Source organism: Hyaena hyaena, unplaced genomic scaffold, assembly GCF_003009895.1.
Source record: "Hyaena hyaena isolate Hyena2069 unplaced genomic scaffold, ASM300989v1 scaffold_73, whole genome shotgun sequence".
NCBI lineage: Eukaryota > Metazoa > Chordata > Mammalia > Carnivora > Hyaenidae > Hyaena > Hyaena hyaena.
The window spans coordinates 112,454-136,876 of NW_024080705.1; the positions used below are offsets into that span (position 1 = coordinate 112,454).

At 51.8% G+C, this 24,423-nt stretch overlaps 2 protein-coding genes across 2 annotated transcripts in view; one reads left to right on the forward strand and one right to left on the reverse strand.

Moving 5' to 3' along the window:
• Positions 1–6,133: 6,133 nt before the first annotated feature.
• Positions 6,134–11,034, forward strand: PCBD1 (pterin-4 alpha-carbinolamine dehydratase 1). The gene is made up of 4 exons (XM_039233308.1): positions 6,134–6,508; positions 9,176–9,307; positions 9,832–9,912; positions 10,504–11,034. Exons 1-4 carry the CDS (start codon positions 6,506–6,508, stop codon positions 10,600–10,602), a joined length of 315 nt encoding a protein of 104 aa, XP_039089239.1. The 5' UTR covers positions 6,134–6,505; the 3' UTR covers positions 10,603–11,034.
• Positions 11,035–13,595: 2,561 nt separating this feature from the next.
• SGPL1 (sphingosine-1-phosphate lyase 1) overlaps positions 13,596–24,423 on the reverse strand; it is a 57,982-nt gene continuing 47,154 nt past the window's right edge. The window contains exons 9-15 of the mRNA XM_039233291.1: positions 23,004–23,109; positions 21,572–21,670; positions 20,803–20,952; positions 19,147–19,385; positions 17,755–17,901; positions 16,662–16,782; positions 13,596–16,161 (exon numbers count right to left, since the gene is read on the reverse strand). Coding sequence (XP_039089222.1) covers positions 16,021–16,161; positions 16,662–16,782; positions 17,755–17,901; positions 19,147–19,385; positions 20,803–20,952; positions 21,572–21,670; positions 23,004–23,109 — 1,003 coding nt within the window. The 3' untranslated portion in view covers positions 13,596–16,020. The remainder of the gene's footprint in view (positions 16,162–16,661; positions 16,783–17,754; positions 17,902–19,146; positions 19,386–20,802; positions 20,953–21,571; positions 21,671–23,003; positions 23,110–24,423) is intronic.

Below are 24,423 nucleotides of genomic sequence, written 5' to 3' on the forward strand. Positions count from 1 at the left end.
AAACGAGGCTTACTTTTTCCTCTTGGTGAGAAATACTCCTGTTTGAAGCGCAGTAGCTTTTTCTGCCTAAATCCTACTTGTAGAAGGTAGGAAGTACAGTAGACTCTTTTCCTTGTGAATTATCTCTGTCTTTTCATTCCACGTTGGTTGTGCTATTACGAATACAATTCTTTAATTTTTTTTGAGGTTCCTATGAATCTTATGGCGGTTTATTCTATTAGACAAAACTTCCAGCCACAAATGTCCCCAAGAGAGACCCTCTCTACCTTGGCTGTGAGTCAGGGACATCGGCAGAACAATATCCTTATGATTGTTAACAACCCTCCTATTTGGTAAAGTTGGCCTAAGAGTCACATCCTCAAGATTCTTCTAGAAGACCTCTTGTCTACCTGAAAACATCTATGAGACATAGCCCAAATCTCTCTAAGGTCATAACAGAGACTTACAAGGACAGCCCTGGCTTGATCTTTACTGTGAAGCCATTTCTTACTTTGAGAACCTTTTGTTAGCTGGAAAGACTGTGCTGGGTCCTCTCTGTTTCATCTAAATTCTGCTCAAAAACCAAACAGCCCCACGTGCCTGGCTGGCTTAGTTGGTAGAGCATGTGACTCTTGAACTCAGGGTCGTAAGTTCAAGCCCCCCCCCCATATTGGGTGGAGAGACTACTTAAAACAAACAAACCCAATAGCTCATTGCCAGCTCTCCATTCCCTCTTTTCTCCATGCCATCGTAGGCAGCTAGGAGCTAAGCACAAGTTCATTTGGTATTCCCTTCTCTCTTGCAGGTGACTTGAAAAGACAATCTTCTTAATAGTTCGTTTTTAAAAAATTTTTAATGTTTATGTTTGAGATAGAGAGAGAAACAGTGTGAACAGGGCAGGCGCAGAGAGAGAGGGAGACACAGAATCCAAAGCAGCCTCCAGGCTCTGAGCTGTCAGTACAGAGCCCAATGTGGGGCTCAAATTCACGAACCATGAGAATATGACCTGAACTGAAGTCAGACGCTTAACTGACTGAGCCACCCAGGCGCTGCTTCCTAATTGTTCTTGAGTCCTCTTTTTTTCCAATAATAATTTCATCACTGTCTTTTAAACATTTTTATTGAAATATAATATACATATAAAACAGTTCGTAATCCCTAGATGTACAACTTGACTTTTCATCGACACACCCACGTACCCAACACACAGACCAAGACACAAAACATTACCAGAAGCCCACTCACAATCTTTCTGATGCTCACTAGCCAATGGTAATGACTGTCCTGAGATTTCATACCCTCAATTCGTTTTTTAATTCAAAGTTACTGAGATATAATTTACATATTCACACCTTTTTGGCAAAGGCATCCAATCATTTGACTGCATCACAATCAAAATACAAAATATTTTAATTACCACCCCCAAAATTCCCTTGCACCCCTCTGTAGCCAGCTCCTTCCTCTCCAGCCCCTCGCAGTCAATCACTTATCTTTTCTCTGCCTAGAGTGGTGTATTTTTCATAATATTATATAAATAGAATAATACAGTAATTGACATTTGGGCTACTGTTATTAGCATGATTTATTTGGGATTCATCCATTACATTGAGTGGGTCCACAACCCATTTTTTTACATTGCTGAGTAGTATCCCAGTGTATGAATGCATATGTGTTAATTCAGTCATCTGTCCATAGACATTTGAATTATTTCCAAATACAGCTGTATGCATATTTGCATATAGGTTTTTGCACGGACGTACTTTTCATTTCTCTTGGAGTGCGATTGCCGATCTATATAAGGTTAAGTGTATATTTAACTTCATAAAAAGTTGCCAAGTTGCTTTCCAAAGTGGCTGAATTATTTTGTATTTCCCCGCAATGTGTGAGAGTTCCAGTGGCCCCACATCCTCACCAGCGCGCAGCTGACCTCTAAAGGTGCTGGTATAGGATCCCGGGCTTGGAACAGTTTCCTGCACCAAACCTGGGGGGGGGGGGGCGGAGGGGAGGCAGAGAAATTTATTTTTCTCCTACTGGAAATAAAGCCACAGTGGCTCTGGGCTCTGGAAGTGAGGGTGTGGTGTGTCCTTTGCTAGTGACTGAGGCTCTTGCTCTTGCACCAGGGTCTGGAGAGGAGGGCGGGGCTTGGCACTTCCGCCCGCAGCAGTAGCCAATCCCCTGAGGTCCCTGCTCCGCTGGGAGGGTCTCCCTCGCATCTTTCCGCTCAGCACCCGCTAGAGTTCAGAAGGCAAGCTGTTCACGAGGGCGGCCCCCAGCTATCCCGGGCTGCTATTCCAGCACGCGCCCGGCTCCCAACTACTTGTTAAGATTGTAGCTGAGTCTTCTTACCCACTTTAATGGAGGCTGTGCGTGTCCCCCCTCCCTCCGAGTGCCAGAGCCCGTCTGCATTCCTCCCTTGGAATTCAGGCCCCTTGGTTGCCCTGAGAGCTCAGCTTCAAGGCCAGGGGAACTAAAGTGATGATTTTGTAGTGTATCCGGGCTTCCCCATGTTAGTGTGGAAGCAGCACTCTTTGTAGCTTTGTACCTCCGGGGTGGAGGCAAATCTTCCCTACTGTCTTTGTGGCCTTCTGCCCACCTTCTCCCCACCCACCATTCCCAGGCAGCTTGTTTTTAGCACTCCACTTCCAAGTATTAAATTTTGTTCAGGAATCTATGTGTCCTATTCCCTATTGCTGTATGACAAGCCACCCCCAAATCTGGTGGCTTAAAATTAAAACGTACTGCTAGTTACCATAATTCCATGGGTTGACTGGTCTCTGCTGGGCAGGGTTCTTACTTGGGGACTCACCTTACTGCAGGCAGATGTCTGCTGGGGCTGAAGTCATCTGATGGCCTGGACAGCCACGGAGCCCCAGTCCCATGCTGGCAGATGACTAGCAAAAGCCACAAGGCATGAACACGGACAGTCAAGGGTCACTGGAGCTGAGCTAACATCCTGCCTAACACACATCTAAAAGGGGACCTTTCACATTCGGGTCTTACTTTTATCTAACCATAAAGTTAACAGAAGAAAAGGGAGAATATTGTCATGGCAGGGAAATTATCTGACAAATCTTCAGAGGCACAAAGGTATAAGGCAGAGAAAAGAAGAGATAAGCCTAGTACACTAAAATATAAAACTTCTACCAACAAAGGACACTATGGGAGAAGTTAGTATGCCGATGGCCAAATGGGAGGAGATTTTTGCAATATTGAAAGTGGACAAAGCAATTAGGGTCTAGATATAAACTCTTGCAAATCAACTGAAAAAAGAGAACATTGTAAACTCTTTTCAAAATGGAAAGAATATTAAAAGGCAATTTACGGGGGGAGGGGGGGCGCCTGGCTGGCTCAATCAGTGAAGCATGTGACTCTCGATCTTGGGGTTGTGAGCTCAAGATCCACGTTGGATGTAGAGATTACTTAAAGATTAAAAAAGGTCTTTTAAAAAAAGGTAATTTACAAGCCATAAGCCCAAGCACTAAACATGCATATGAAGAGGTGCTCAGGATCCTTAGTAATGAGAAACACACAAAGCAAAAGAGTGTGTTATCAGTTTATACCTATAACGTGGCAGAAATTAAAAAGCTAGATAATGTCAAGTGTGAGTATTTTGTGCAATGGGAACCCTCACACGATGCACGTGACATGAGGACCAGAACAGCCATTGTCCAGAGCATCGAAAGCTATTTTAGGATACATACCCATGAGGGAATTGCTGGATTTATTGGATATATATTTGCATTTATATATATTTACATATTTATATTTAAGTTGCCTAAGAAACTGCTCAGAGGCCAGGGAGCTATAGAGCTGGAAGAGATGCTGACTGCAATATCCTTCTTTGTTGTTTTGTTACGTGTGTGTTGCACACTCACGTGCTGAGGGGGTAGTAGTGGTGGTGGCAGGGGAGTTGGAAGCTACCCGAGTGTCCATCACTGGAAGAAGAATAACATGGGATACTCAGCAGCAGTTAGAAACTACAGACCAAGTACACAGATAGCACACATGGGTGAAAGAAACTGAATGAGATATGGTACACAGACCCATTTACAAAAATTAAAAATACATACAGATGGGGGCACCTGGGTGGCTCAGTCGGGTGAGTGTCTGACTTCAGCCCAGGTCATGATCTCACGGTTCACGAGTTCAAGCCCCACATTGGGCTCAGAGCCTGGGGCCTGCTTCAGATTCTGTGTCTCCCTCTCTCTCTCTGCCCCTGCCCCCACTCACACTCCGTCTCTGTCTCACTCAAAAATAAAAATTACAAATTTTTAAAAAATACATATAGATGAAACAACAGCACACATGTTGCAAAACAATACAAACAAAAACACACATGAATGCAATATAATTCACATATTAGCCCATTGGGAGAAGAGGAATAAAAGCATATTATAGGGATGAAGACTGCCTCCAAGACTTCCCCAGCCACAGTAAACAAGGTGCATGGCATTAGCATCAAGATGGACAAACAGATCAACGGAACAGGATAGAGTCCACACATATAGGTCAATTATAAATAAACCACACATATACCTTCAATCGAGTTTTTACAAAGGTATAAAAGCAATTCAGTGGAGAAAGGAAGAAACGAATACTCACATGCAAAAAGCGAATTTGGATTTTACCACTCAAAGCATAGGAAAAATCAGCTCAAAATGGATCACAGACCTAAATGCAAAAACAAAAACATGGGAGAAACATCACAAAAAGGAAACAAAACAGAAAAATTTTTGTGACATTGGGTTCAGTAAAGATTTTTAGTTGCACCACCAAAACACTACTCCATAAAAGAAACATTTAATAAATTGGAGTTCATCAAAATTAAGAGCAGTTTCTATTTGAAACACAGTGTGGAATGCAAATTAAAACCAGATCTCTGATAAAGTGCTCGTATCCATAATAAGGAACTCTCAACACCCAGTAAGAAAACAACTCAAAAACAAAAACAAAAACAAAAACGGGCAGGAAATTGGAACAGGCAGTTCACCAGATTTACCAATGGCAAATAAACACATGAAAAGATGTTCAATATCATTAGCTATTATGGAAACTCAATGAGATACCACTACCCACCAATTAGAATGACTCAAATTAAAAAGATTGACCATTGGGGCTCTTGTATGGCTCAGTTAAGTGCCTGACTCTTGATTTTGGCTCGGGTCAGGATCTTGCAGTCGTGAAATCAAGCCTGGGGACAGATTCTGCACTGAGCTTGGGGCCTGCTTGGGATTCTCTCTCTCTCTCTCTCTCTCTCCCCCCACTCATGAATGTGCAAGTGTTCTCTCCCACTCTCTCTCTGTAAAAATAAATAAATAAACAATAATTAAAAAAAGATTGACCATAATAAGCATTGGTGCATCTGCAAGAGTTTGTGAGTACACGGGGAAGAAAGAATTCCTGAGACATCTTTGGTGCAAAAAGGTGATTTTATTAAAGCACAGGAACACGACCGACAGGACCACAGGACCCGTGGGCAGAAAGAGACTTCACACTGGGCATGTTTCAGGTGCCTGTCTGTGGGCTGCAAGCTGGACGGGGATGTAATTGAAGCTGCATTTCTTTTGCCTTTGTTTTCCTCATCATAGGGAAAGTAGAAACCTCAGACACTGCTGGTGGGGATGTGTAAAACAGTACAACCACTTTGGGGAGCAATCTGGCACTTTCCTAACAAGCTTATAAACACGTCTGCCACAGGCCCCAGTCATTCCACTCCTGGACATTTGCTCAAGAAAAATGAAAGCATACACCTATACAGACTTGGGCAGGAAAATTCATGACAGCTTTATTTGTAATAGTGAAAAACTGCAAACAACCCAAATTCCATCAACCAGGGAACGGATGAACACATTGTGGTATATCCATGCGATATACTACTATAAATTGTACTTAGCCATAGAAAGGAAGAAACTATTGATACATGAAACCACATGGGTGAACCTCAAAGTAATTATGCTGAGTGATAAGAAGCCAGACACAAGAGTACGTACTGTATGATTTCCAGTCACATAAAATTCTAGGAAATGCAACCTAGCAGACTGTGACCAGAAGCAGATCAACGCTGTGTGAGAGAGGAGGAAACTTGTAGTTATGATGGATATGATACGTTCATGACCTCGATCTCAGCGTTGCTCGCACGAATCGTCAAACGCATCGAATTGTACACTTGGGTTATGTGCAGTTTCTTGCAGGTCAATACCTCCATCAGTTGTCTTTAAAAAAGAGAAAGGTAATCTCACGTCCAGAGTGACACGGATGGTAAGTGGCAGAGAGCGATTCAAATGCGGAAGTCCGCACGCACCTAGAGCCCCATGTTTTCAGTCCCTGAGCTCCCGGTGACGAGAGCCCTCAGGAAAGTGCTGGAAAAGGGCAGAGGCCGAGCGCGCGGGTCGCGGCCGAGTTAACGATTACCGGTGGGCGGGCCCTCGCCGTCCCGCCCCGCCCCTCCCGCTGCCCCGAGGGCCCGGCGCCGCCCCGCTGCCCGGCCGCCACCTGCCGCTCGGCCGCGTCCGCACCTGCGCCCGCCATGGTGAGGGGGTCGCGCGCCGCCGCCCGCGGGGCCGGGACGCGCGGGGTGGGGATGGGGCGGAGGAGAGGAAAGGGCCGACCGCGGGGGCGTGGCGGGGGGCGACGAACGTGGGGGACTGTGCCTGCGAGCTCTTCGCCCGCTGGCCGCGCGCCGGCCCGGAGAGCTGGGGTCTCTGCCCTGCGGCCACCCGCGCCCCTTGTAGTGTCCCAGGGTGGGCTGAGGCCGGGAGAGGGGCGGTGGCAGGGCCGGGTGACAGCGAGGCGGGAGCCCAGGCCTGGTCCTGCTCTCAGGCCCGTGTAACCCGGCTCCCTCGCTGCCGCGGGCGGGGCGTGGGCGGTGGGCCCCGGCGGGGGCGCAGAGGCAGCTGATGAGCCCGCAGGCGTCTCCTCCCTCGGTCGCGGGTCCTCTTCCGTATTGAGGGGGTGGGGGCGTCCGTGTGTGACAAGGAGGGAGGCTGGTTCTGTGTTCTGCGCGCCTGTTTACCGCCCTTCTCTCTTGCACTTCTGGCACGGGGTGGGCCAAACCCTCTGGGCGCCCTGCGCTGCCCCCACCCCCCCTCGGCCCCAGGGCCAGCAATAGGGACCTGATTGCTCAGGATAAGCCCTCCTCCAGGCTGGGTTTCCCCCCAGGAGGGCCCTGGCCCTGTGCTCAGCTCTGCCTCCACAACTCCACCCCTGGGCAGGTGAAGGGGGGCCCTGGCAGAGGAGGAGCGACTGGACCGGGGAAGCTTACTCAACAGCCCCTTTCTGGTCCCGAAGCCTTAGGAGCAGGCGGGCCTGTGGCAACAGTTGAGAGGGCACTTGGAAAGCTGTGACTTGGAGGGAGGGGCGGTGCGGAGTGAGGCTGTGTGGTGCACAGAGGCCCCCAAGATGCAGGGCAAGGCAGGTAATCAGTAACCCGATGGCGCACTCCCCCACCAGGCAGAGGCCAGGCCTGACCTGTGATTTACCAAGCAAACACTGTGCCTTTCCCCCTCCCCCCACCTGATCCCAGATCTGGGAGAGGCTTGTCATTTTAGCCCCAGACTTCAGTGAAACTTGGGGGGTCCCAGAAGACTCTAAAGAGGAAGGGGTGCCTCCCAGTGGCTGAGGGTACCCACCCACTTTTTTTCTGGGCCAAAGAACTAAGCAACGGGTGCTGATGCCCGAGCTGACATCAGGTAATCCAGTTGCCTGGATACGTGGACCAGGCTGCTCAGCCACTGAGAAAGGGCCAGCCCTGGAACGGAGCAGGGGTTGGGCGCTGGGTGCAGATGTCTCAGAGCTGAGGAGAGGCAGCCAGACGAAGCCAGGTCAGTCCAGAGAAAACAAGTGTTTTCAGGAGACAGAGAAAGATGGACTTAGAGGAGGCTGCAGGGCTTTTCCAGACCAATCGCCCACCGGGAGGCCCAGCAGGCCTGCCAGCCCCTGGAGCCTCCTTTTACAAACGCGGGGGTCGTGCCCGTGGTAACAGTAGAGTCTATTAGTGTCCCATCGGCTCCTCTTGCTGATCTGAAAGTGGAAGTTCTTGGCCCCTTCTGCCCTTGAAGCCAAGGGAGATGAGTGCCACAGAACCACCTTGCTGGAGAAGGGCGGGACTGGGGCTCGAACCGGCCCTGCCTCAGGAAAGCTAAACTAGCCTCCCTCACGTCCTCTCCCCTGGTCCCCCTGATTCACGGCTCCTGTAGCGCTCTGTCGTTTCTGTCCTTGGGTAGTTCTCGTGCAGCAGTCTCCACTCTGGGATCCCTGACGTGCCCAGGCCTGGATCCTCATAGGGAATGGAACTGACCCTGGCTTCCTTCTGTCTCTGACAGTTCCGCTCACGGCTGTGCCAGTTTGGGCTGCCCGGAGGGCGCTTTGCCAATAGGTAAATAGGATGAGGCATGAGGTTTGCCAGTCGCCCTTGGCCAAGTTGCTTCCACTTTGGGCCTGAGCTCTGTTGGCTCAGGGTCCCCAAAATGACAGAGTAGAAAAGAAGGTGGGACTCTGAACCCCCTAGGCCTGGCAGCTGGTACTCAGAGGGTACACGGGAACATGATGAATAACTACCCACTGGGAGGTAGTGCCTGTGGATGTCACCTGTGCTGTGGCTAAGAAATCATCTGGAAGGTGTTGTAGGTGCTGGCTCCTTTGCCCGGCCCCAGGAGGCAGACTCGGAGCCCCTTTGAGAACACTGCCTGTGTTCTCTCGGACTGAGGGGAAGGGAGGGGGAGGAGGGCAGTGGTCATTTCCCTTTCTAGGCCTCAGTTTCCTTGAGGAACAGCAGTACTGGCATAGGGTGAGCGGGATGAGGTCCAGAACAGAAAAAGGTTGGACAGTCATGGGTCCCCTTTTTCTGAAAGGCTGTGTACATTCGAATCTGGCCTTGATCTTCCTCAGTCACTTAAGAGACCTGTTTGGGGGGAGGGTTCTGTCAGGCTTTGGGGGCCGGGTGGCGGGAGTACTGCTCAGCCCTAGAGGTCTGCATGACACCTCAGGGTCTTCTGTTCTTTGAGAGAAATGCCCAAATCTAAAACTATCAGTGCCTGAGCCCGGCCCCACCTCCAGGGCTGGGCGCCACCCAGGACACCTCCCTGCCAGTTGCTTTGGAACAGCCCTCGCCGGCTGGCTGAGTCCCCTCGTGATGCGGCCCTCTCCTGGGTCCTGGGAAAAGAAATGCCCTTGGGCCTCCGTTGGTTTCCTCTCCTAGGCTGGGAAAGCACACAGGCTCAGCGCCGAGGAGAGGGACCAGCTGCTGCCAAACCTGAGGGCCGTGGGGTGGAACGAGCTGGAAGGCCGAGATGCCATCTTCAAGCAGTTCCATTTCAAAGACTTCAATCGGGTAAGGCACCGGGTGGGACGGAGCGACTGAGGCTGGGGCGGATGGGGTCACGCTCCAGGCCTTGTTCTTTCCCTCAAGGCCCTGCTACCCAAGACCCTCAGACACTGCACTGGTCCCGTTTACTTGGGAGTGTCATCCTTGGGGACTGGAGAGTGGGGAGACGGGTCTTGGGCCCTCCATGCCTGGAACTTTCAGGAACAATCCTTAGAGGAGCGGGCTCAAGTAGGAAGCAGAAGGCATTTCAGTGGATAACCAAAAGGCTGGCCAAGACTGAACCCCTCCATGGAGTTTCCACCTCGTTAGGTAGGGGCCCTGGTAACAAGACTTTCTTCCCACTTCAGAAGGACCTCGGCCTCAGGCTCCTGCGCAGAGCCGGCTGCGGGGCACCAGCGGGCCACCACGGCTGGAGGGGTCTCCTCGTGGGGGGCCGGTCCGTCCTGCACCTGGGTCTTACATCGGCCCGCAGGGGGGCCCGGCAGCCCTCTCTCTCGGGGCGCTAACCCGGCTCTCCCTTCACGACACAGGCTTTTGGCTTCATGACAAGGGTGGCCCTGCAGGCGGAGAAACTGGACCACCACCCCGAATGGTTTAACGTGTACAACAAGGTAAGCGACGCCTGCCTGCCAGGTCCAGCCCAGCCCGTCCTGAAGGCCCTTCCCTGGGCTTCCCCAGGGGCCTCGCCGCCCATAGATTGTCCATCCACCCTCCTGGTCCTTGCGACTCGCTCCTAGAATCGACGTGAACACCCCTGCAAAGCAGCCAGTCTCACTACAGATGAAAGAAGGCACAAATGAAAACACTCGTGAGGGAAGCTGTGCTTGAGGAGACAGGAAGAAGGCAAAACCCACAGAAGGCAGGACTCTGGGAATCGGGCCTATTCGTTGCTAATAGCGCGGATTTCACTCCTCATGGAGGTGTGGAGGGATGAAAAACTAGTGACCTGAGCTAAGAATACCCACGCACAGCCAGCAGCTGGGACTGCCCGCCTAACGAGTGCCATCTTTAAATGCCCGCCTTGAGCCGCGAGGCGGGTGTGCACTGTTGCGAGACTCTGGGGCGGGCAGCCCGCAGGAGACCGTAGGGCCTGGCTGCTATTCCGGAGTGCTTGGTGTGGCCGAACCTCGTGGCTGTGACCCTGTCCTGCTCTTGGCGAAGGCGGTAGATGAGCCAGGCCCTAATCTCTGGTTTTGTTTCAGGTCCACATCACCCTGAGCACCCATGAGTGTGCCGGCCTTTCAGAACGGGACATAAACCTGGCCAGCTTCATCGAACAAGTGGCGGTGTCCATGACATAGGCCCTGCCCTTCCTCTTTGAAATCTTCAGGGCAGTGGGGGGACTGAATTGGGAATCCAGGGAGGGAACCGGGGAGCCGGGAGATGTTCTACACAGAATTGCCAAGTGGACCCCCCCACAGCCTCTGTTGAGTGGAGGGTCCTTGCTGTGGAAGGAGGAGATGCCGCCTCACTGCTGACCCCTCTTCATCCCCAGCACTCTGTTACATGTATGCTGATTGAGGACGATCTTCCCGTTCTGCAGGACTTCGCAGCAACAGTAATGGTCTTGCCAGGCTGTGTCTTGCTCCCTTTCTAATTCATTTCCCAAGAAGCTGTGTCTCAGATGCACCGTCTTATCTTAGAAACCAGGACCCTAACATCAACCCCCCGGTATGTGACCGAAACACGCGTGCTTTTATGCCTCAAATAAAACTCGTTTCACTCGGCCTCAAGCTCTAGAACGAGCTTTTCCCCAGGTCAGTCCAAACTGGGGAAGCACTTACTCTCTATGGAAGGCACTGGGGGCAAAGCAGAAGGAAACTACCCTGTCTGCATGGAGTTCACGGTCAGGTAGGGAATTCAGCAGGAAGCAGTTAACTATCACTAGGCAGGATGAATGAAGCCAACGCTAGAGGCAAGGATAAGAAATGAGCTAAGGAAACATGAGGCGATTGACAAGGGTGACTCGAGGCTTCATTTAAATGATGCTTCAAGAGCTGAATGGGATTCTTGAGGCGGAGATGGCTGAGGGGGCCCCATGAGTAAAAGTAAAGGTGTGGAGGACACTGTATTTATCCACGGTGGGACCTGCCACTAGAAAGGCAGTCTGTGCAGGGTGCCTGGGTGGCTCAGGTGGTTAGGTGTCCGACTCTTGATCTTGGTTCAGGTCATGATCTCATAGTTTGTGGGATCAAGCCCCCTGTCAGGCTCTGTGCTGACTTGAGGCTGCTTGGGATTTTCTCCCTCTCATTCTCTCTGCCGCTCCTCCACTCACACTTGCTCTAAAATTTACAAATTTTACAAATTTACAAAAATACAAATTAGGCTGTATTATCTCTACCTGGTCTGCAACACCCATGGGGAGATTTGTTTTAAATGTTTATTTATTTTTGAGAGTATGAGGGGCAGAGGAGGGGGGAGGGGCAGAGAGAGAGAAAGAAACAATCTGAAGCAGGGTACAGGCTCCAGGCTCTGAGCTGTCAGCACAGAGCCCATCGCGGGGCTCAGACTCACGAAATGGTAGATCATGACCTGAGCTAAAGTCGGGCGCTTAATGAAGCCACCCAGGTGCCCCATTCCATGGGGATATTTCTAATCCTGCTAGTTTCTTAAGAGACTTGGCCAGAGTCTCCAGGCTTGCTTGTTTTACCGTGTAAGGGAGAGGACTATTTTACCACCTGAGCAGCTAAGGAGCCGATTCCTACAGATCAGTCCTCCAACCTAGTGGCTCCAGGGTAGAATATTCCCACGATGTGCTGTGACTGGGAGAAGTGGGGGCCATGGAGCGCAGCATCCTTTCTCCCCAGCACGTGCCACGTGGGTGTCCTTTTGTGTATGCCATTATGCAAGATTTCAGGAAGCCCTTCCCCCTCACCTACAACCCCCGGCCTGAAGGTGCCTGCATACTAAGCTGACTTGCAAACGCCACGGACCCTTGCAACAGGGTGTCATGACCCACTCACCCTGGATGGGTTGGTCTGGCAACAGGGACAGAAAAGAGAGGCAGGCTGGTGGTTGAGAAATGAGCCTATTGTTGGTAAGAGGTACTAAGTGGGGTCTAGAGACTAACAACACCTAGGTAAACAGCACGTTCTCAGCAAAGCTGAATATCAAAACCAGTGAGATTCAGATGCTCTCCCGGCATGCTCCACCTCGGACTTCACTTTTCCCAAGTGGGCTTTGATCTGCCAACAGGTTAGGGGACAGAAGCCACCAGACATGGAAGTACGGAGCACATGTTTCCCACCTCTGCTGGGTCAGGGGACAGGGCTTGAAAATGCCATCCTGGAGGCCCCTACAGTTATGTGAAGGACTTTTCTGTGGGACAAAAACGAGCGATACTTTTTCAGAAATAAATGTTTGTTCTAAAATTCATGCAAATAACTGGAGTTATATGAGAAGGTGTTAAGGAGAGCTTATGAGAAAGCAAGCCCAAGAAAAAGGCAATTAAGACTCCAACTCGAGTTGACTGACTCTTGCTTACCCAGGCTGTAGCTGGAGGGTATCAAACCCGGCCTCCATCATGGCTTCTGTCACTGCTGGCTCTAGCGGAAAGTGGCTCATTGCTCCCAATGAGGGAAGGCAAGGGGTTCATGGCAGTAAGTAGCAGGAGTAAGCAGCCACATACCAATTCTTGGATGGGTCAGGCCCCTGAACCAAGCATATCCTGGCCTCTTTATTCTCCGGGGCTCACCCCAGAGCAAGCAGGTGCTCAGGAAACCCAAGTCATTTAGCAGAAAACTGTAGCAAAGACAGCACTCCTCGGCTTGATTCGGGCAAAGCCCCAATGGAATGAGAAGCGGGGTTACCTGAAGGACAGCCTCCAGGACCTGAATAATCCTTTGCAGACTTCTCTTTTCTCATTCGTAGTGGAACAAGATGGCCAGCGGCTACCTGTGCAGAGCTATTCTGAGGGGTCCCACCAGCTCCCAAATCAAACGCAGGCCTTGAAGCCCGTGGCCAGCTGGCTGGGGCCCACCTCAGAAGGCTCCATCCATCATTAAGGTATCAGCAGAAGTAGATGATGAGGATGACAGAAAACACAAGGCAGGGCCTGGGTCCTGGGGAACTAAAGACCTAAGTTCTAGAACTCCTTAAAACAGGCATGACCACCACTCCTGGAGAAGACACCTGTGAAGGTACCCTTGCCCAGGGCTAAGGCTTGAGTATCAGCGGCCACACACAACCATTTCACCACAAGGGGGTGCTCTCCCACCAGCAGCCAGTTCTAGAACTGCCCCGCCCCACCTGGATCTCCCACCCGCACCCGAATAATTGAATACAGCCACCCACATTAGTTAAGATTTGGGACATTTAATTACTTAATCCTTTTTAAGATCTTATTGCTGCGGTTAAGAAGGGAGCACTGAGATGGGAAGAAGGAGTTAAATACAGAAAAGACTGAGAAGAGGCAAGTACCATTTTCCAAGTATAAAACTGGTAATATTAAAAGTGACATGGCAGTATATCCACGCGACTAGTTACTTAATTTAGAGACAAGACAGTACAGTTTCTGCAGAGGCCAGTGTGACACCTGCCAGCAACAGGACACCGTGAAGACTGCCCGCCTCCGCAGACTAGGTGTTACTATGCGCACAGACAGAGAGTGGAAAGCCCACAAGGGTTGAGTCAAACTAAGGCTCATGATCCTAAAATGGCTACAGTAGGTCCCTTTGAAAAACACCACTGCCCCCCGGGCAGCGGTGCCGTCACAGCAGAGGGAGGTCCTGCAGACCCTGGAAGCAGCAGCCTGCTCTGCAGAGCGCACGCGTCTCCAGTGTAGCAGCTGACAAACCACAGGGGGGCCTGCTGGGTGGTCCGTCCAGCACCATGGATGCACCAGAGACAGTTCACACAGAGCGCCTCTCTCTGCGGCGCCTGCCAGTTCAGTAACTGGAGGGAACGCGGCTCCTGTGTCCAAAGGATCTTAGCCTTTCTCTCTCACACACACATACACACCCCAACCTCTCCTGGCACCCACAATGGACACGAGGAACACACACACACACCAGCCCTGCAGCGACACAGCCAGCTAATCACAGTTATTGTGGAGGAAGTACAGTGCTGAAGGCCACTTCAGACAGACATGCTAAGGAGCCTGGGGGCTCTCCTGGCCAGCATTCCCAGCAAGGGAGGCCGGAGGATACCAGCCTGAAGGGGCTGAGTGGTTCAGGAGTCCCTGAGAAGGGTAATGGAACAGAGGAGACTTTTCTCCTGACTCATCCTAAAGTACTCCCCTACCCAAGTAAAAATCTTGAAGACCGATGCATCTGCCCCAGGGCCTGGGTCAGGACTAGCCTGCTACTGCTCGCTGTGAGGAAAAAGGCACACAATATGTCGTCTTCAGAGGAAGACAGTGGCTCTGCCTAGATTAGGGCCCCGTGCAGGGGAGAAGGGGGTAGGGAGTGGGCGCAGGGTTTGGTCCTGTCCCTGCACCACCCTGAGCAACTAGTCTTAGGAAGGAATCCCAGGCCCTAGGCCACGACTGATGGTTGCCATCACACTTTCCTATTCTAACAAGCTTGTCTCGTTCTAGCCAGGGCTGAGAAGTGTCCAGTACCTGAGGCTAAACTGCCATCGTACCTTTGGGAGCTAAATACAGGGCAAGAGGCAGGATACACACACTAACGGGGAGAAAACTTTCCCTGCCTTAGGGACTTTCTCTCACGCCCTCCTTGCACCCAGTGAGGGTAAGTCAAGGCAACTCGTGAAGGAGCTGTGAACTGTTCCTTCAAGCCAATGTTCTCCTACATGACGGCTTACAGCGGTGGGGGAGGGGAGGACCACCAACTCTGGTGACAGAGCTGTGACTCGGGCACTCATCCGGCTCTGACACCCTGAGAAAGGGAGAGGGCTGTGGTTTCCCATCATCCCCAGCCCGGGAGAGGGGTCAGCTGTGCTCCGAAGGCTGTAATGCAGACAGGCAGCACCAGGGCCGGAACGCCCAGGGTTCTCCGGAAACCACACTCTCTTCCTAATCCAGGGGAACCACCGCAAACCAGTGTGAGTGCGACTTCAAACACAAATCTCCACGGATGGTGGCAACCAAGCATCAGAGCGGGGACCAGGGGTGCAGGGAAGAGGCCCTTCCAGAGCCTGCCTCGGTAAACTGAGCAGATCTGCTCGGCTGCTCCAATCCTGCACAACAGGGACAGCGGCCTGCCCAGCGGTGTCTTGGAAAAATAAAGTGAGGTGCGCTCAGAGTGAATCTAAGAGGGACGGCTCACCTACTCAAAGAGGAGGGCGGAGAGGACCGCGTGCTCAGAGTGCACCTGACACCCACCTGGGGAGACATGCGTCACGGGGACGCTTCCGAGCTGCTCGCCCGTCCACCTGAGAGAACAGAGGAAACCCTCTCGTGTCGCATAACCCTACCCCAGCCTCCCTCGGGGATCAGGATGGGTCAGAGCTGCCACCCAATGATGAAGTGAAGTCGAAAGCTAGAAGGTTAGAGAAGGAAATGGCTAAAATGATTCCTAGGGTAACATCTGAGAACAAGGGCAAAATAATTAGGTGACGGACTCCTTCAGGGTCTCCACGTTAAAACCCACAAGGACAGTAAGAGGAGGGACAAGAATCCTGAGGGTCAAGCCGACTCGTGGTCCACCTCGTCGCGATCTGTGGAGCAAGACCAGATGCTCTAACTGTGCGCGGCCTGTTCCACACTCCGAGACCCTTCCGAAGGCCAGGAGCCCCTCGGGGCCGCGAAGCGTCCAGACTCAGCGGGGTTTTGGAGAACCGTTCATCTGGCTGCTCGGAGTGACGGCGTCAGTGCTGAAAAGGCTGTCCAAGAAGACCGAGGTCAACTCTGCCACCAGGTTCCTGTCGACGGTCGTCTGGGCCATGCCATAGATGGCACCCTACAAATCCAGTCAGAGGTCATTACTGGCGATGAGAAGTCAGGGTCGGAGACGCAGCTGCAGCCCTGATCCCCTCCTCCCCCACCCCGACTTCCGCGTCCCCCTTCTCCCCTGCTGCATGCCCACCCCAGACAGCTTTTCACAGGTACTTGCCAGTCTGCCTTTCTGCCCAAAGGAACTAGCCTATGGGATTTGCTGTAGAAAATTCTGGAGAAAGCAGGCTTACTGCCTTTCCTGTGTCAAAACTTTCTTTTCCGAGGGACAGGACCACCACCTGCCTCTGTATGGCACTTTTAAATTCACAAGATGCTTTATATACAGCAGACCTCATGTGAGACCAAACACCCTGGGCACGGGTGAGGCAGAGATGATCAGCTCCAAGTAATTAGGTTTGTGGAGACAGAACCGAGGCAGGAACAGACCTGAGGTCATCTGGTTATTTCAACCCCCCGACGACACCTGAGCTTCCCCAGGAAGCAAAAAACCCCAAGTGTCCCTACCATTCCTGTGGTCTTTGCTTTAGGGTTCTTCATGATCTGAGTGACAGACTCCCGAATGTCCTTCAGGAACTGTATGGCGACTCGCTTTCGAGTGTGTACCAGCGTGATGCAGAAGTGAATACTACGGGAGAAGAAAGACACAGACAGAGATGAACCTTGGGGGAAAGAGTTCTAAAAGGAAGCAGCCCCCCACACAGGAATTTGTCACTTGCTGCTTCATGTGATTTGTGACAAGTGTTTCCAGTCCTGGGAATTGGGGGGCTCAAATACACGGGCTGTCAAGCATGCGCTGACATGAGGGCTCCAGGCCACAGCATGATCTAGAACATCCTGACGGAATGAATACAGCCGCCAGCCCTGTCCCACCCCTCCCCTCACGAACTGTCAACTGCCTAGCCTTGAGTCACGTGACCACCATGACCACCAAGGGGCTGCTTTCATCCTGGATGATACACCTTCATGGGCACAGGGCCGTGGGGCGGGGGGCTTGAAGGACTTCAAGGCAAAGAAGGCGCTCTAACGCCCCCTGGTGGGAGACTGAGGAACAGAGGGGCCGTGCAGAGGAATAAGCGGAGTCCACCTGGGACTGGCAACGGTACTACCAAGTGAAAGGGGTCGAGATGTGTGGAGGACACAGGACAGCCCCTGGTGTGGGCGTGGAGTGCTTATTTATCTATAAGCCTCACGGAGAATTAGATTACAAAGGTATATTAAAGAGGAGAGCAGTGGGCCTGGACGATGAGAGGCCCGGAGGGAGGTCTTGAGGTAAAGGGTCAGTTTGCAAGCACAATCTGACTGCGGTGCACAAGGCGGGCGGAGAGTACACAGCCTAGAAAGACGCTGTGGGGGGAGGGGGGCGTCTCACCACTGACCACTGATCTCAAGAGGCCCCCACCTAATTTTGACAGTTTTAAGGTTAACTGTCTTGTTCTGGATCCGGAGTAATTCCAGACGACAAGACGAGATGCTGCGGCTACGGCAGTGGCGGCCACAGTGCTGGCCTTGCAGCCAATCTCTACGCTCCGGTCACCTTGCTGCCCGCGTTCCTCGGAAGCCAGGGCGCGCAGGAAGGCAAGAGGCTCTTCCGGCTCACCTGGGGGGGAACTGCAGCTGGTTCAGGTTCCAGCCCTTGGCAGTCATCAGGTTAAACAGTCGGTAGATGTCAAAGTCTCGGGAGCCCAGAGCTATGACTGACAATTGAGGATTCCCGAAAACAAAGATGCCTTTGATATTTTCCAGTCTGAAGACAAACAAAAAAAGGAACAGAAAAGAAATTCAGCCACATATAGTCCTTCGGCCATCACCTCTTTACTCATTCAACGTCTCCCCAAAATACAATCTAATCTCTTAGGGCTTCGGCTCTCTCACCTTCTAAAATCAGGTGGCTGGACTGAGCAGTGGTCCCTAAACATTTCAAATCTTCAAAGGCCAAACCCCACTGAGCTCCAATGAGTCAGAATCACTGGCTCTTACCCTGTCTAACTCCCAAATTCTGGTATGGGAATTTTATGCATCTGAGGAATAAAAGATGCATGTCAAGGGGCACCTGAGTGGTTCAGTCAGTTGAGTGCCTGATCAGCTCAGGTGATGATCTCAGGCTTCATGGATTTGAGACCTTCCCTACCCCCGCCCCCCCCACATGCTGACAGCTCAGACCCTGGAGCCTGCTTTGGATTCTGTGTCTCCTGCTCTCTCTACCCCCCTCCACTCACACTCTCTCTGTCTCTGTCTCTCTCTCTCTCAAAAATAAGTCAACATTAAGAAAAAAAAAAAAAGATGCACAATTTTTTTTCTAAAAGAAAAAAATCCTGCCAAAATCATCTATCTCTACAGTTTAAAAAATCATACATGTAGGGGCGCCTGGGTGGCTCAGTCGGTTAAGCATCCGACTTCAGCCACTCCCCGCCACCCCCCAGCCCAGGGGAGCCACAGAGATAGGCAGGCAATACGTGAAGGGTAAGCTGGCCGAGCATGTGGCCTAGTCCCAGCCTGCTCTCAGCCCTGAATGCCCTCACTTGGCCCGCCCCCAGGCCCCCTGCCTCCTCCTCCACTAGCGATTCCCCACGTGTGATTCCTAGACCAGCAGCCTCGGCACCCGCTGGGAACTTCCTAGAAATGCAAACCCTCAGACTTCCTTTCCAGATCTACCAAATGAGAATTTAAACAAGCCCTCCAGATGATTAGGACACACGCTCAGGTTTGCATTTAGCTGTCTACCGGCCCCTGGTAAGAGCTGCCGGCTGCTGACACACCCTCTGAGTGAGGACGGCTACGGACAAAGCCTGGGTCTGACCTCCGGGTCACAGCAGGGCAAGGGAACGCATCCTCTGGGGCTAGCACCACACCCCTGAGCCGCCGCCTGGGATGCCTGGCCTCCGGCAGGCGGTGACAAACCAGGAGTGTGGGTGCTTGGCCCAGCAGACGCCTCGAAGCTGCGAGCAGAAAAAGCAAGAGATGAGGCAGGATCCCAATCTTGCACACATACTCTGACTTGAGGAAGCGAGAAGTTTTGATGATCTGTTTGGTAGCTTCGACATAGCCGCTCTCACCGAAGTGCATCAAGGCGGCCCAGCAGGCGGCGCTAATGCCTCCAGGCCGTGAGCCCGCCATGGTCGGGGAGGCGTAGATGCCACCCTGCCAATCTGTAGCAACGAAGAACTGATGGCCCCTGTACTTCTTGTCACAGTACAACACCACGGAAGAGCCTTTGGGGGCATAGCCATACTGAAGGGGAGAAGCACACAGGTGAGTGTACAGTTCTGGCCCCCACTCGGCACACAAACGTCTTTCTCACACGCCAGCTTCTCTCTGCTTCCCGCTCACATTAAACATTCAGAGTCCAGGGGGCGCCTGGGGGGCTTGGTCAATTGAGCGTCCGACCTCAGCTCAGGTCACAATCTCACGCTTCGTGAGTTCAAGCCCCACAATGGGCTTGCCGCTGTCAGTAGGGAGCCCACTTCAGATTCTCGGTCTCCCTCTTTCTCTGCCCCTCCCCTGCTCTCATCCTCTCACTCAAAAATAAATAAACTTAAAAAAAAATTCAGAGTCAGAATGTCAGAAGCTGGAGGGAACTCTCTTTGAGGGACAAGGTGTCCGAGGGCCTCCCTCACCCAGCACGTGGGTTCTTACGTAAAACATGACACGACCCCAGGGTGGCAAATCAGGATGGAAGCAAAGATAAGTTTCCACTGGAAACCAGGAAAAGGGTGGAAATTGCGTCACTTGGAGCACCTTAAATCACCATCTGACTCCCTTCCCATTATTCTGATTTGTATTACCCTTCCTTTTTAAAAAAAATCATGGTGCTCAGAACCTAGAGGCTACGTGATCCAGCTGGAAAATAAACTGTGCCTGGCTTCCTTACAGAAAATGCGCCCTCCGAACAACCTCTCCCTGCAGCACGCGTGGAGCTCAGTTTGCTCCCTGAAAAACCCCGGGAGAGGCGGCGAGAAAGGCGGCTGCTGGGGACCGAGGTGAAAGTGGATCGGATCCTGACAGAATATCTGTACACGTTACGTAGGGTCCGAAAACCCAGTCCCCGCTACACTTGAGATTAAAACGAGCTCTGCAGTGCAGTCAAAACGAGGCATGCGCTCCTGAGGCCACTGTTCCTTCCCCACGTCTGCACGCAGCCTCAAAGTGCTCCTGACCAACCCAGACTTGCTCTCCGTCCACTGGGGTGGTGGCATCCAGACATTGCTAAGCACCTAAGGTCTTCCCTTTCTCCACAGGACCCGCCCGTCAGCCCGCCCTCGTCACGCAGGCCAGTAGCCCCAGCGGTGAGGAGCTACAGCACCAACACACACCCTCCTAGGAATTCCACCATCGACCTCACCCCCACCTCCATCCCTCAAAGCTTCGGGGAACTTTGTTCTATGGGCCACACGCATAGGTGCTAGCATGTCCCAGTCACATACGGTCAGCGGGTACAGAAATGCTCTTAGCCACATGCCACCAAGATAACGGGTCTCTTTTCACTATCACTCATCACCTGAACCAGCTACCGCGGTGACAGCACAGAGCCAGATTTACTTTTACATTTTTTGGCAGAAGCTGACACTCTGATCAATTCATTTTGTTGACAACAGTCAAAATCATCAAATGCCAACTTCGATGAGCATTCGGTCCTTCCCCACCTCACCTTGTGGGTATCAGCCGAAATGCTGGTGACACCTTTCACCCGGAAATCAAACGGCTGCTCCAGCGGGTACCCTGCTTTCTCCATGAAGACGATGAGGAAGCCCCCCAGACATGCGTCCACATGGAGAGGTATTTTGTATTTGACAGCCAGCTGTTCCAGAACAGATCACAAGAGAATTTCATTTACAGCCGTCTAACAATAACATCACAAGACACAGGTGGAGAGGTGTGCTGTCATCCCAAGGCCATTATGCACGATGGCTTTCAGGTTTTAAAAAAACAGGCTGGTTTTGACACTCCTGAGAAAGCTCATCTTTCAAATGTATTTAGCCTTCAAAAGAATTCATCTGAAATGTGGCATTTTATATTTACATATGCCGGGCCCCAAACTCACTGCAAAGCCAAGCAGGACACAATAATGCTCTGATTTAGGGGGAAAAGGTCCTGCACTAGTAGCGGCTGGGTGGGGGGGCACCCCTGGACACCGCCCCCTGCTGGGCACGCCCCTAACGAGCAGCTCATCTCCTGGCTGAATAGAAACAGCAGTGCTCTCTGTGTCCAGAGTATCCGGCTTCAATGAAGGTTCTACCTTGTGTCACCTCTCCCTTAGGGCAGAGGCTCTGAAGGTTGCTGGAGGGCTTCTTCTGGGGCTCCTGGGATTTGGGCATGAATCAGAATGCACACTCGCTTCTCCCCGCCGAGTCCCACACCATCAGATTCTATTGTAAGGTCTCAACCTGATTGCCTCGCAGCACATTTCTCCCACGTACCTTGGCTACTTCAGGGACCGGATCTAGGATGCCATGAGGAAACTGGGGGGTTGAACAGACAAGCATGGCGGTGTTCCTGGAGATGGCTCTCCTCATCGCCTAGGGGATTAAAGCCAAAAGGAAAATCAGAAGCCACATCCACCTCACTCTCCTCTGCCGCCGCTACTGCCAGCTCAGGGTCTGCGCTCAGCCAGCGCCGCCGCCTCCACCTCTCTTCTCCCATGGGGGCAGCATAGAAACCAGGCCAGAGGGGTCCCTCCAGGCAAAAACAGTCTGAGGCCACAAGGCGGCAAATCACTGTGGGAGGAAACAGGGCGGAACAAGTCCGGTCCACTCACTAGCGCTGACTCCAGAGGGAAACTACTTAACTGCCCCTGCTCTGTCTCCTGGCCTGTGCACTGCGATTACTACCTATCAGCTTCTACAACTTCCCTGGGCTGTAATAAGGCTCGGATGCAATCTGTGTAGCATGCTAGAAACTAGAAAGTTCAGCCACGAAGGCAAGGCATAAAGATAAAGGACTACTAATCAGCCTAAAAAAAGGAAGCATGCCATTTGTGACAACATGGGTGAGCCTGGGAGCATTCTGCCACGACGGGGCTGGCAAGGTAAATCCTGCGAGACCTCCCACCCATGGCATGTATGGCAGCCCATCTCAGAATTCAAGTGTGGAACGCTGCTGGCTGGAGGTGGGAGGAGAGGAGCCCTGAGCATCTGCGACCCCTGACGGGAAGTTGTGGGCAGCCAGCGCAGGGCCACGTGGCCACGACATAACAGCACTGCACTGTGTGCCTGAAACCAGCTGGAGGTTGGAGGGGAGTCTAAAGGATTCCAACCACGGAGGGGAACAAAAAAAAAAAAAAGAAAGAAAGAAAAAGCCAACAGTAACTATTTGAGGAGTTGGGTATGTTCAACAGCAGCACTGTGGGGATTATTTTGCAGTGTTTACATATCTCAAAGCATCAAGGTGGCACCTGACATATATACAGTTTTTATCTGTCAACCCGTTAACTGGTCAGGTAGGATGTGAGTAAAGATGGCGGGCAGCAATGATGCTAGTGCTACTAACCTGAGTAGCTAGGTTCTGAATAACATTGTCACTATTCTGTTGGCAAGGACACCGACTCAGGCCAATGAAAACCACAAGAAGGGTCTGGGGGCAGGTCAGTCCGTGCTCACGGTACAAAGAGAGAGGAGAGGGTGAGGTTGCTGAAGCAATATCCGGGTCTGCGGAGCGTGGACGGCTCATCTTGCCGTCAGAGCTCGCAGATCACATGCACTCACCACTGCCAGCAGCAGCTCGTTGGCTCCAGCCGCCGCGGCCCGAGGCCTCGGGAGCCCCTCTGTGCCCAACGCTGGGAAAAGCCGGGCGGGTAGGTGCATCCCTGCACCTCACAGTCCCTGGCAGGAAATGGCCCTTCAGGGTACTCACCCGAATATCCACCTCCATCATTTTGTTCAGCGGAACCCGTATAATCTTCATCCCAAAGTAATGGGCTGCTTTGTCAAATGCAGCATGGGCACTCTGGGGGGCCACACTAAACGGCGGAGAAGAAATGAGATTCAGATAAAAGCAGGGTTCGAGGGACAGCCTGCGGCTCATCTTTATCCCCAGGAGCAAACTTCTGATTCTTTTTCCTTGCATTTTTATAAGCGTTTATACTGTTTTTCTTTTGAACCACAAACAAAAAGAGGTCAGCCAAATGATCTTCTACAGAAATCTCCCTGTGATTTAGGAAACCCAAAGTGTAAATGAGGGCTGACAGGTAGAAGATGAGGGACCGGGCATTTGGATCAGCTTAGCATCAGGCAGAGCCCTCTCCTGTTGGCCAGCCAAAGCTGGGGACAGCCTTGCTGGGGACATGCTGCCTGACGCGACGCACAGCCAAGCAGGGACCCAAGACTGCTTGGTGGGGGTGTTCCAGCAGGTTGGCGGTTCCTTCCCTCTCTGAAGCCCACAGCCTGTGAGAAACTCAAGTTCCCACCGCTCCTACAAGCTTGGAAGCAGCCCTTGAAACAGCACTGAAGCAGGGGCGCCTGTTGGGCTCCACTGGTAGAGTATGCAACTCTTGATCTTGGGCCCGTGAGTTCAAGCCCCACGCTGGGCACAGTGCTTACTTTAAAAAAAAAAAAAAAAAAGGCAAATGGCACTGAAAAGGAGACTGAGCCATGGGTACATACTCAGACTTCTCTCAGTTACTACAGCCTCAAAATCGATGCATTCCCCTTCAGAAAGGAAAGTAAGGTACTTCCTGAGTAAGTACCAGGCACTAAGATTTATGTATGAGAAGGACGGCACTTGATTTATTCTCTCAGGCAGGAGATCATGTGCAACAAAACACTTAGTCACTGACATTTTCAGGAAAACAGTAACCCAGAGGCTGTGGTACAAACACACTGGATAAGGAGAGGGTCTGGGGAAGAAAATGCAGCCAAATCTCAAAATTACATCCATGGGGTGGCATTATGGATGAATCTCAAAAATTGTTTTAAAACTCCCCCCCCCAAAAAATAACAGCCTCAGGCTGAAACCTTCTTAGGGAGCACCCGAGGCAGCCTATTGTATTTAAGTAACTTTCACTGAACTGAGGTAATGAGAGAGTTTTCCTTAGGCTCTGCGTTACTTATAATAAATATCCCAGAATTCAAAGATGGAGTCCTGTGACTCTGTCACCTTTAGAAAAAGGCTCCCATTCTTGCTTTCAGTGCACACCACGTATAAACTCGGGGGCTGGGAAGGGGAATGACCTTTAAAATTAACAGGCTGGTCCACCCAGGAGGTTGCAAGATGTGAAGGGATAAGGGTCAAGGGCACAGGAAAGGAAGAATGAGGAACTGCAGAGGAGGAGGGA

Bases quoted from the DNA above. Each gene is read 5' to 3' on its own strand.
- PCBD1 (XM_039233308.1), top strand. The intron at 9,308-9,831 runs GTAAGGCACCGG...TTCACGACACAG, and splicing joins ATTTCAAAGACTTCAATCGG to GCTTTTGGCTTCATGACAAG. The intron at 9,913-10,503 runs GTAAGCGACGCC...GTTTTGTTTCAG, and splicing joins GGTTTAACGTGTACAACAAG to GTCCACATCACCCTGAGCAC.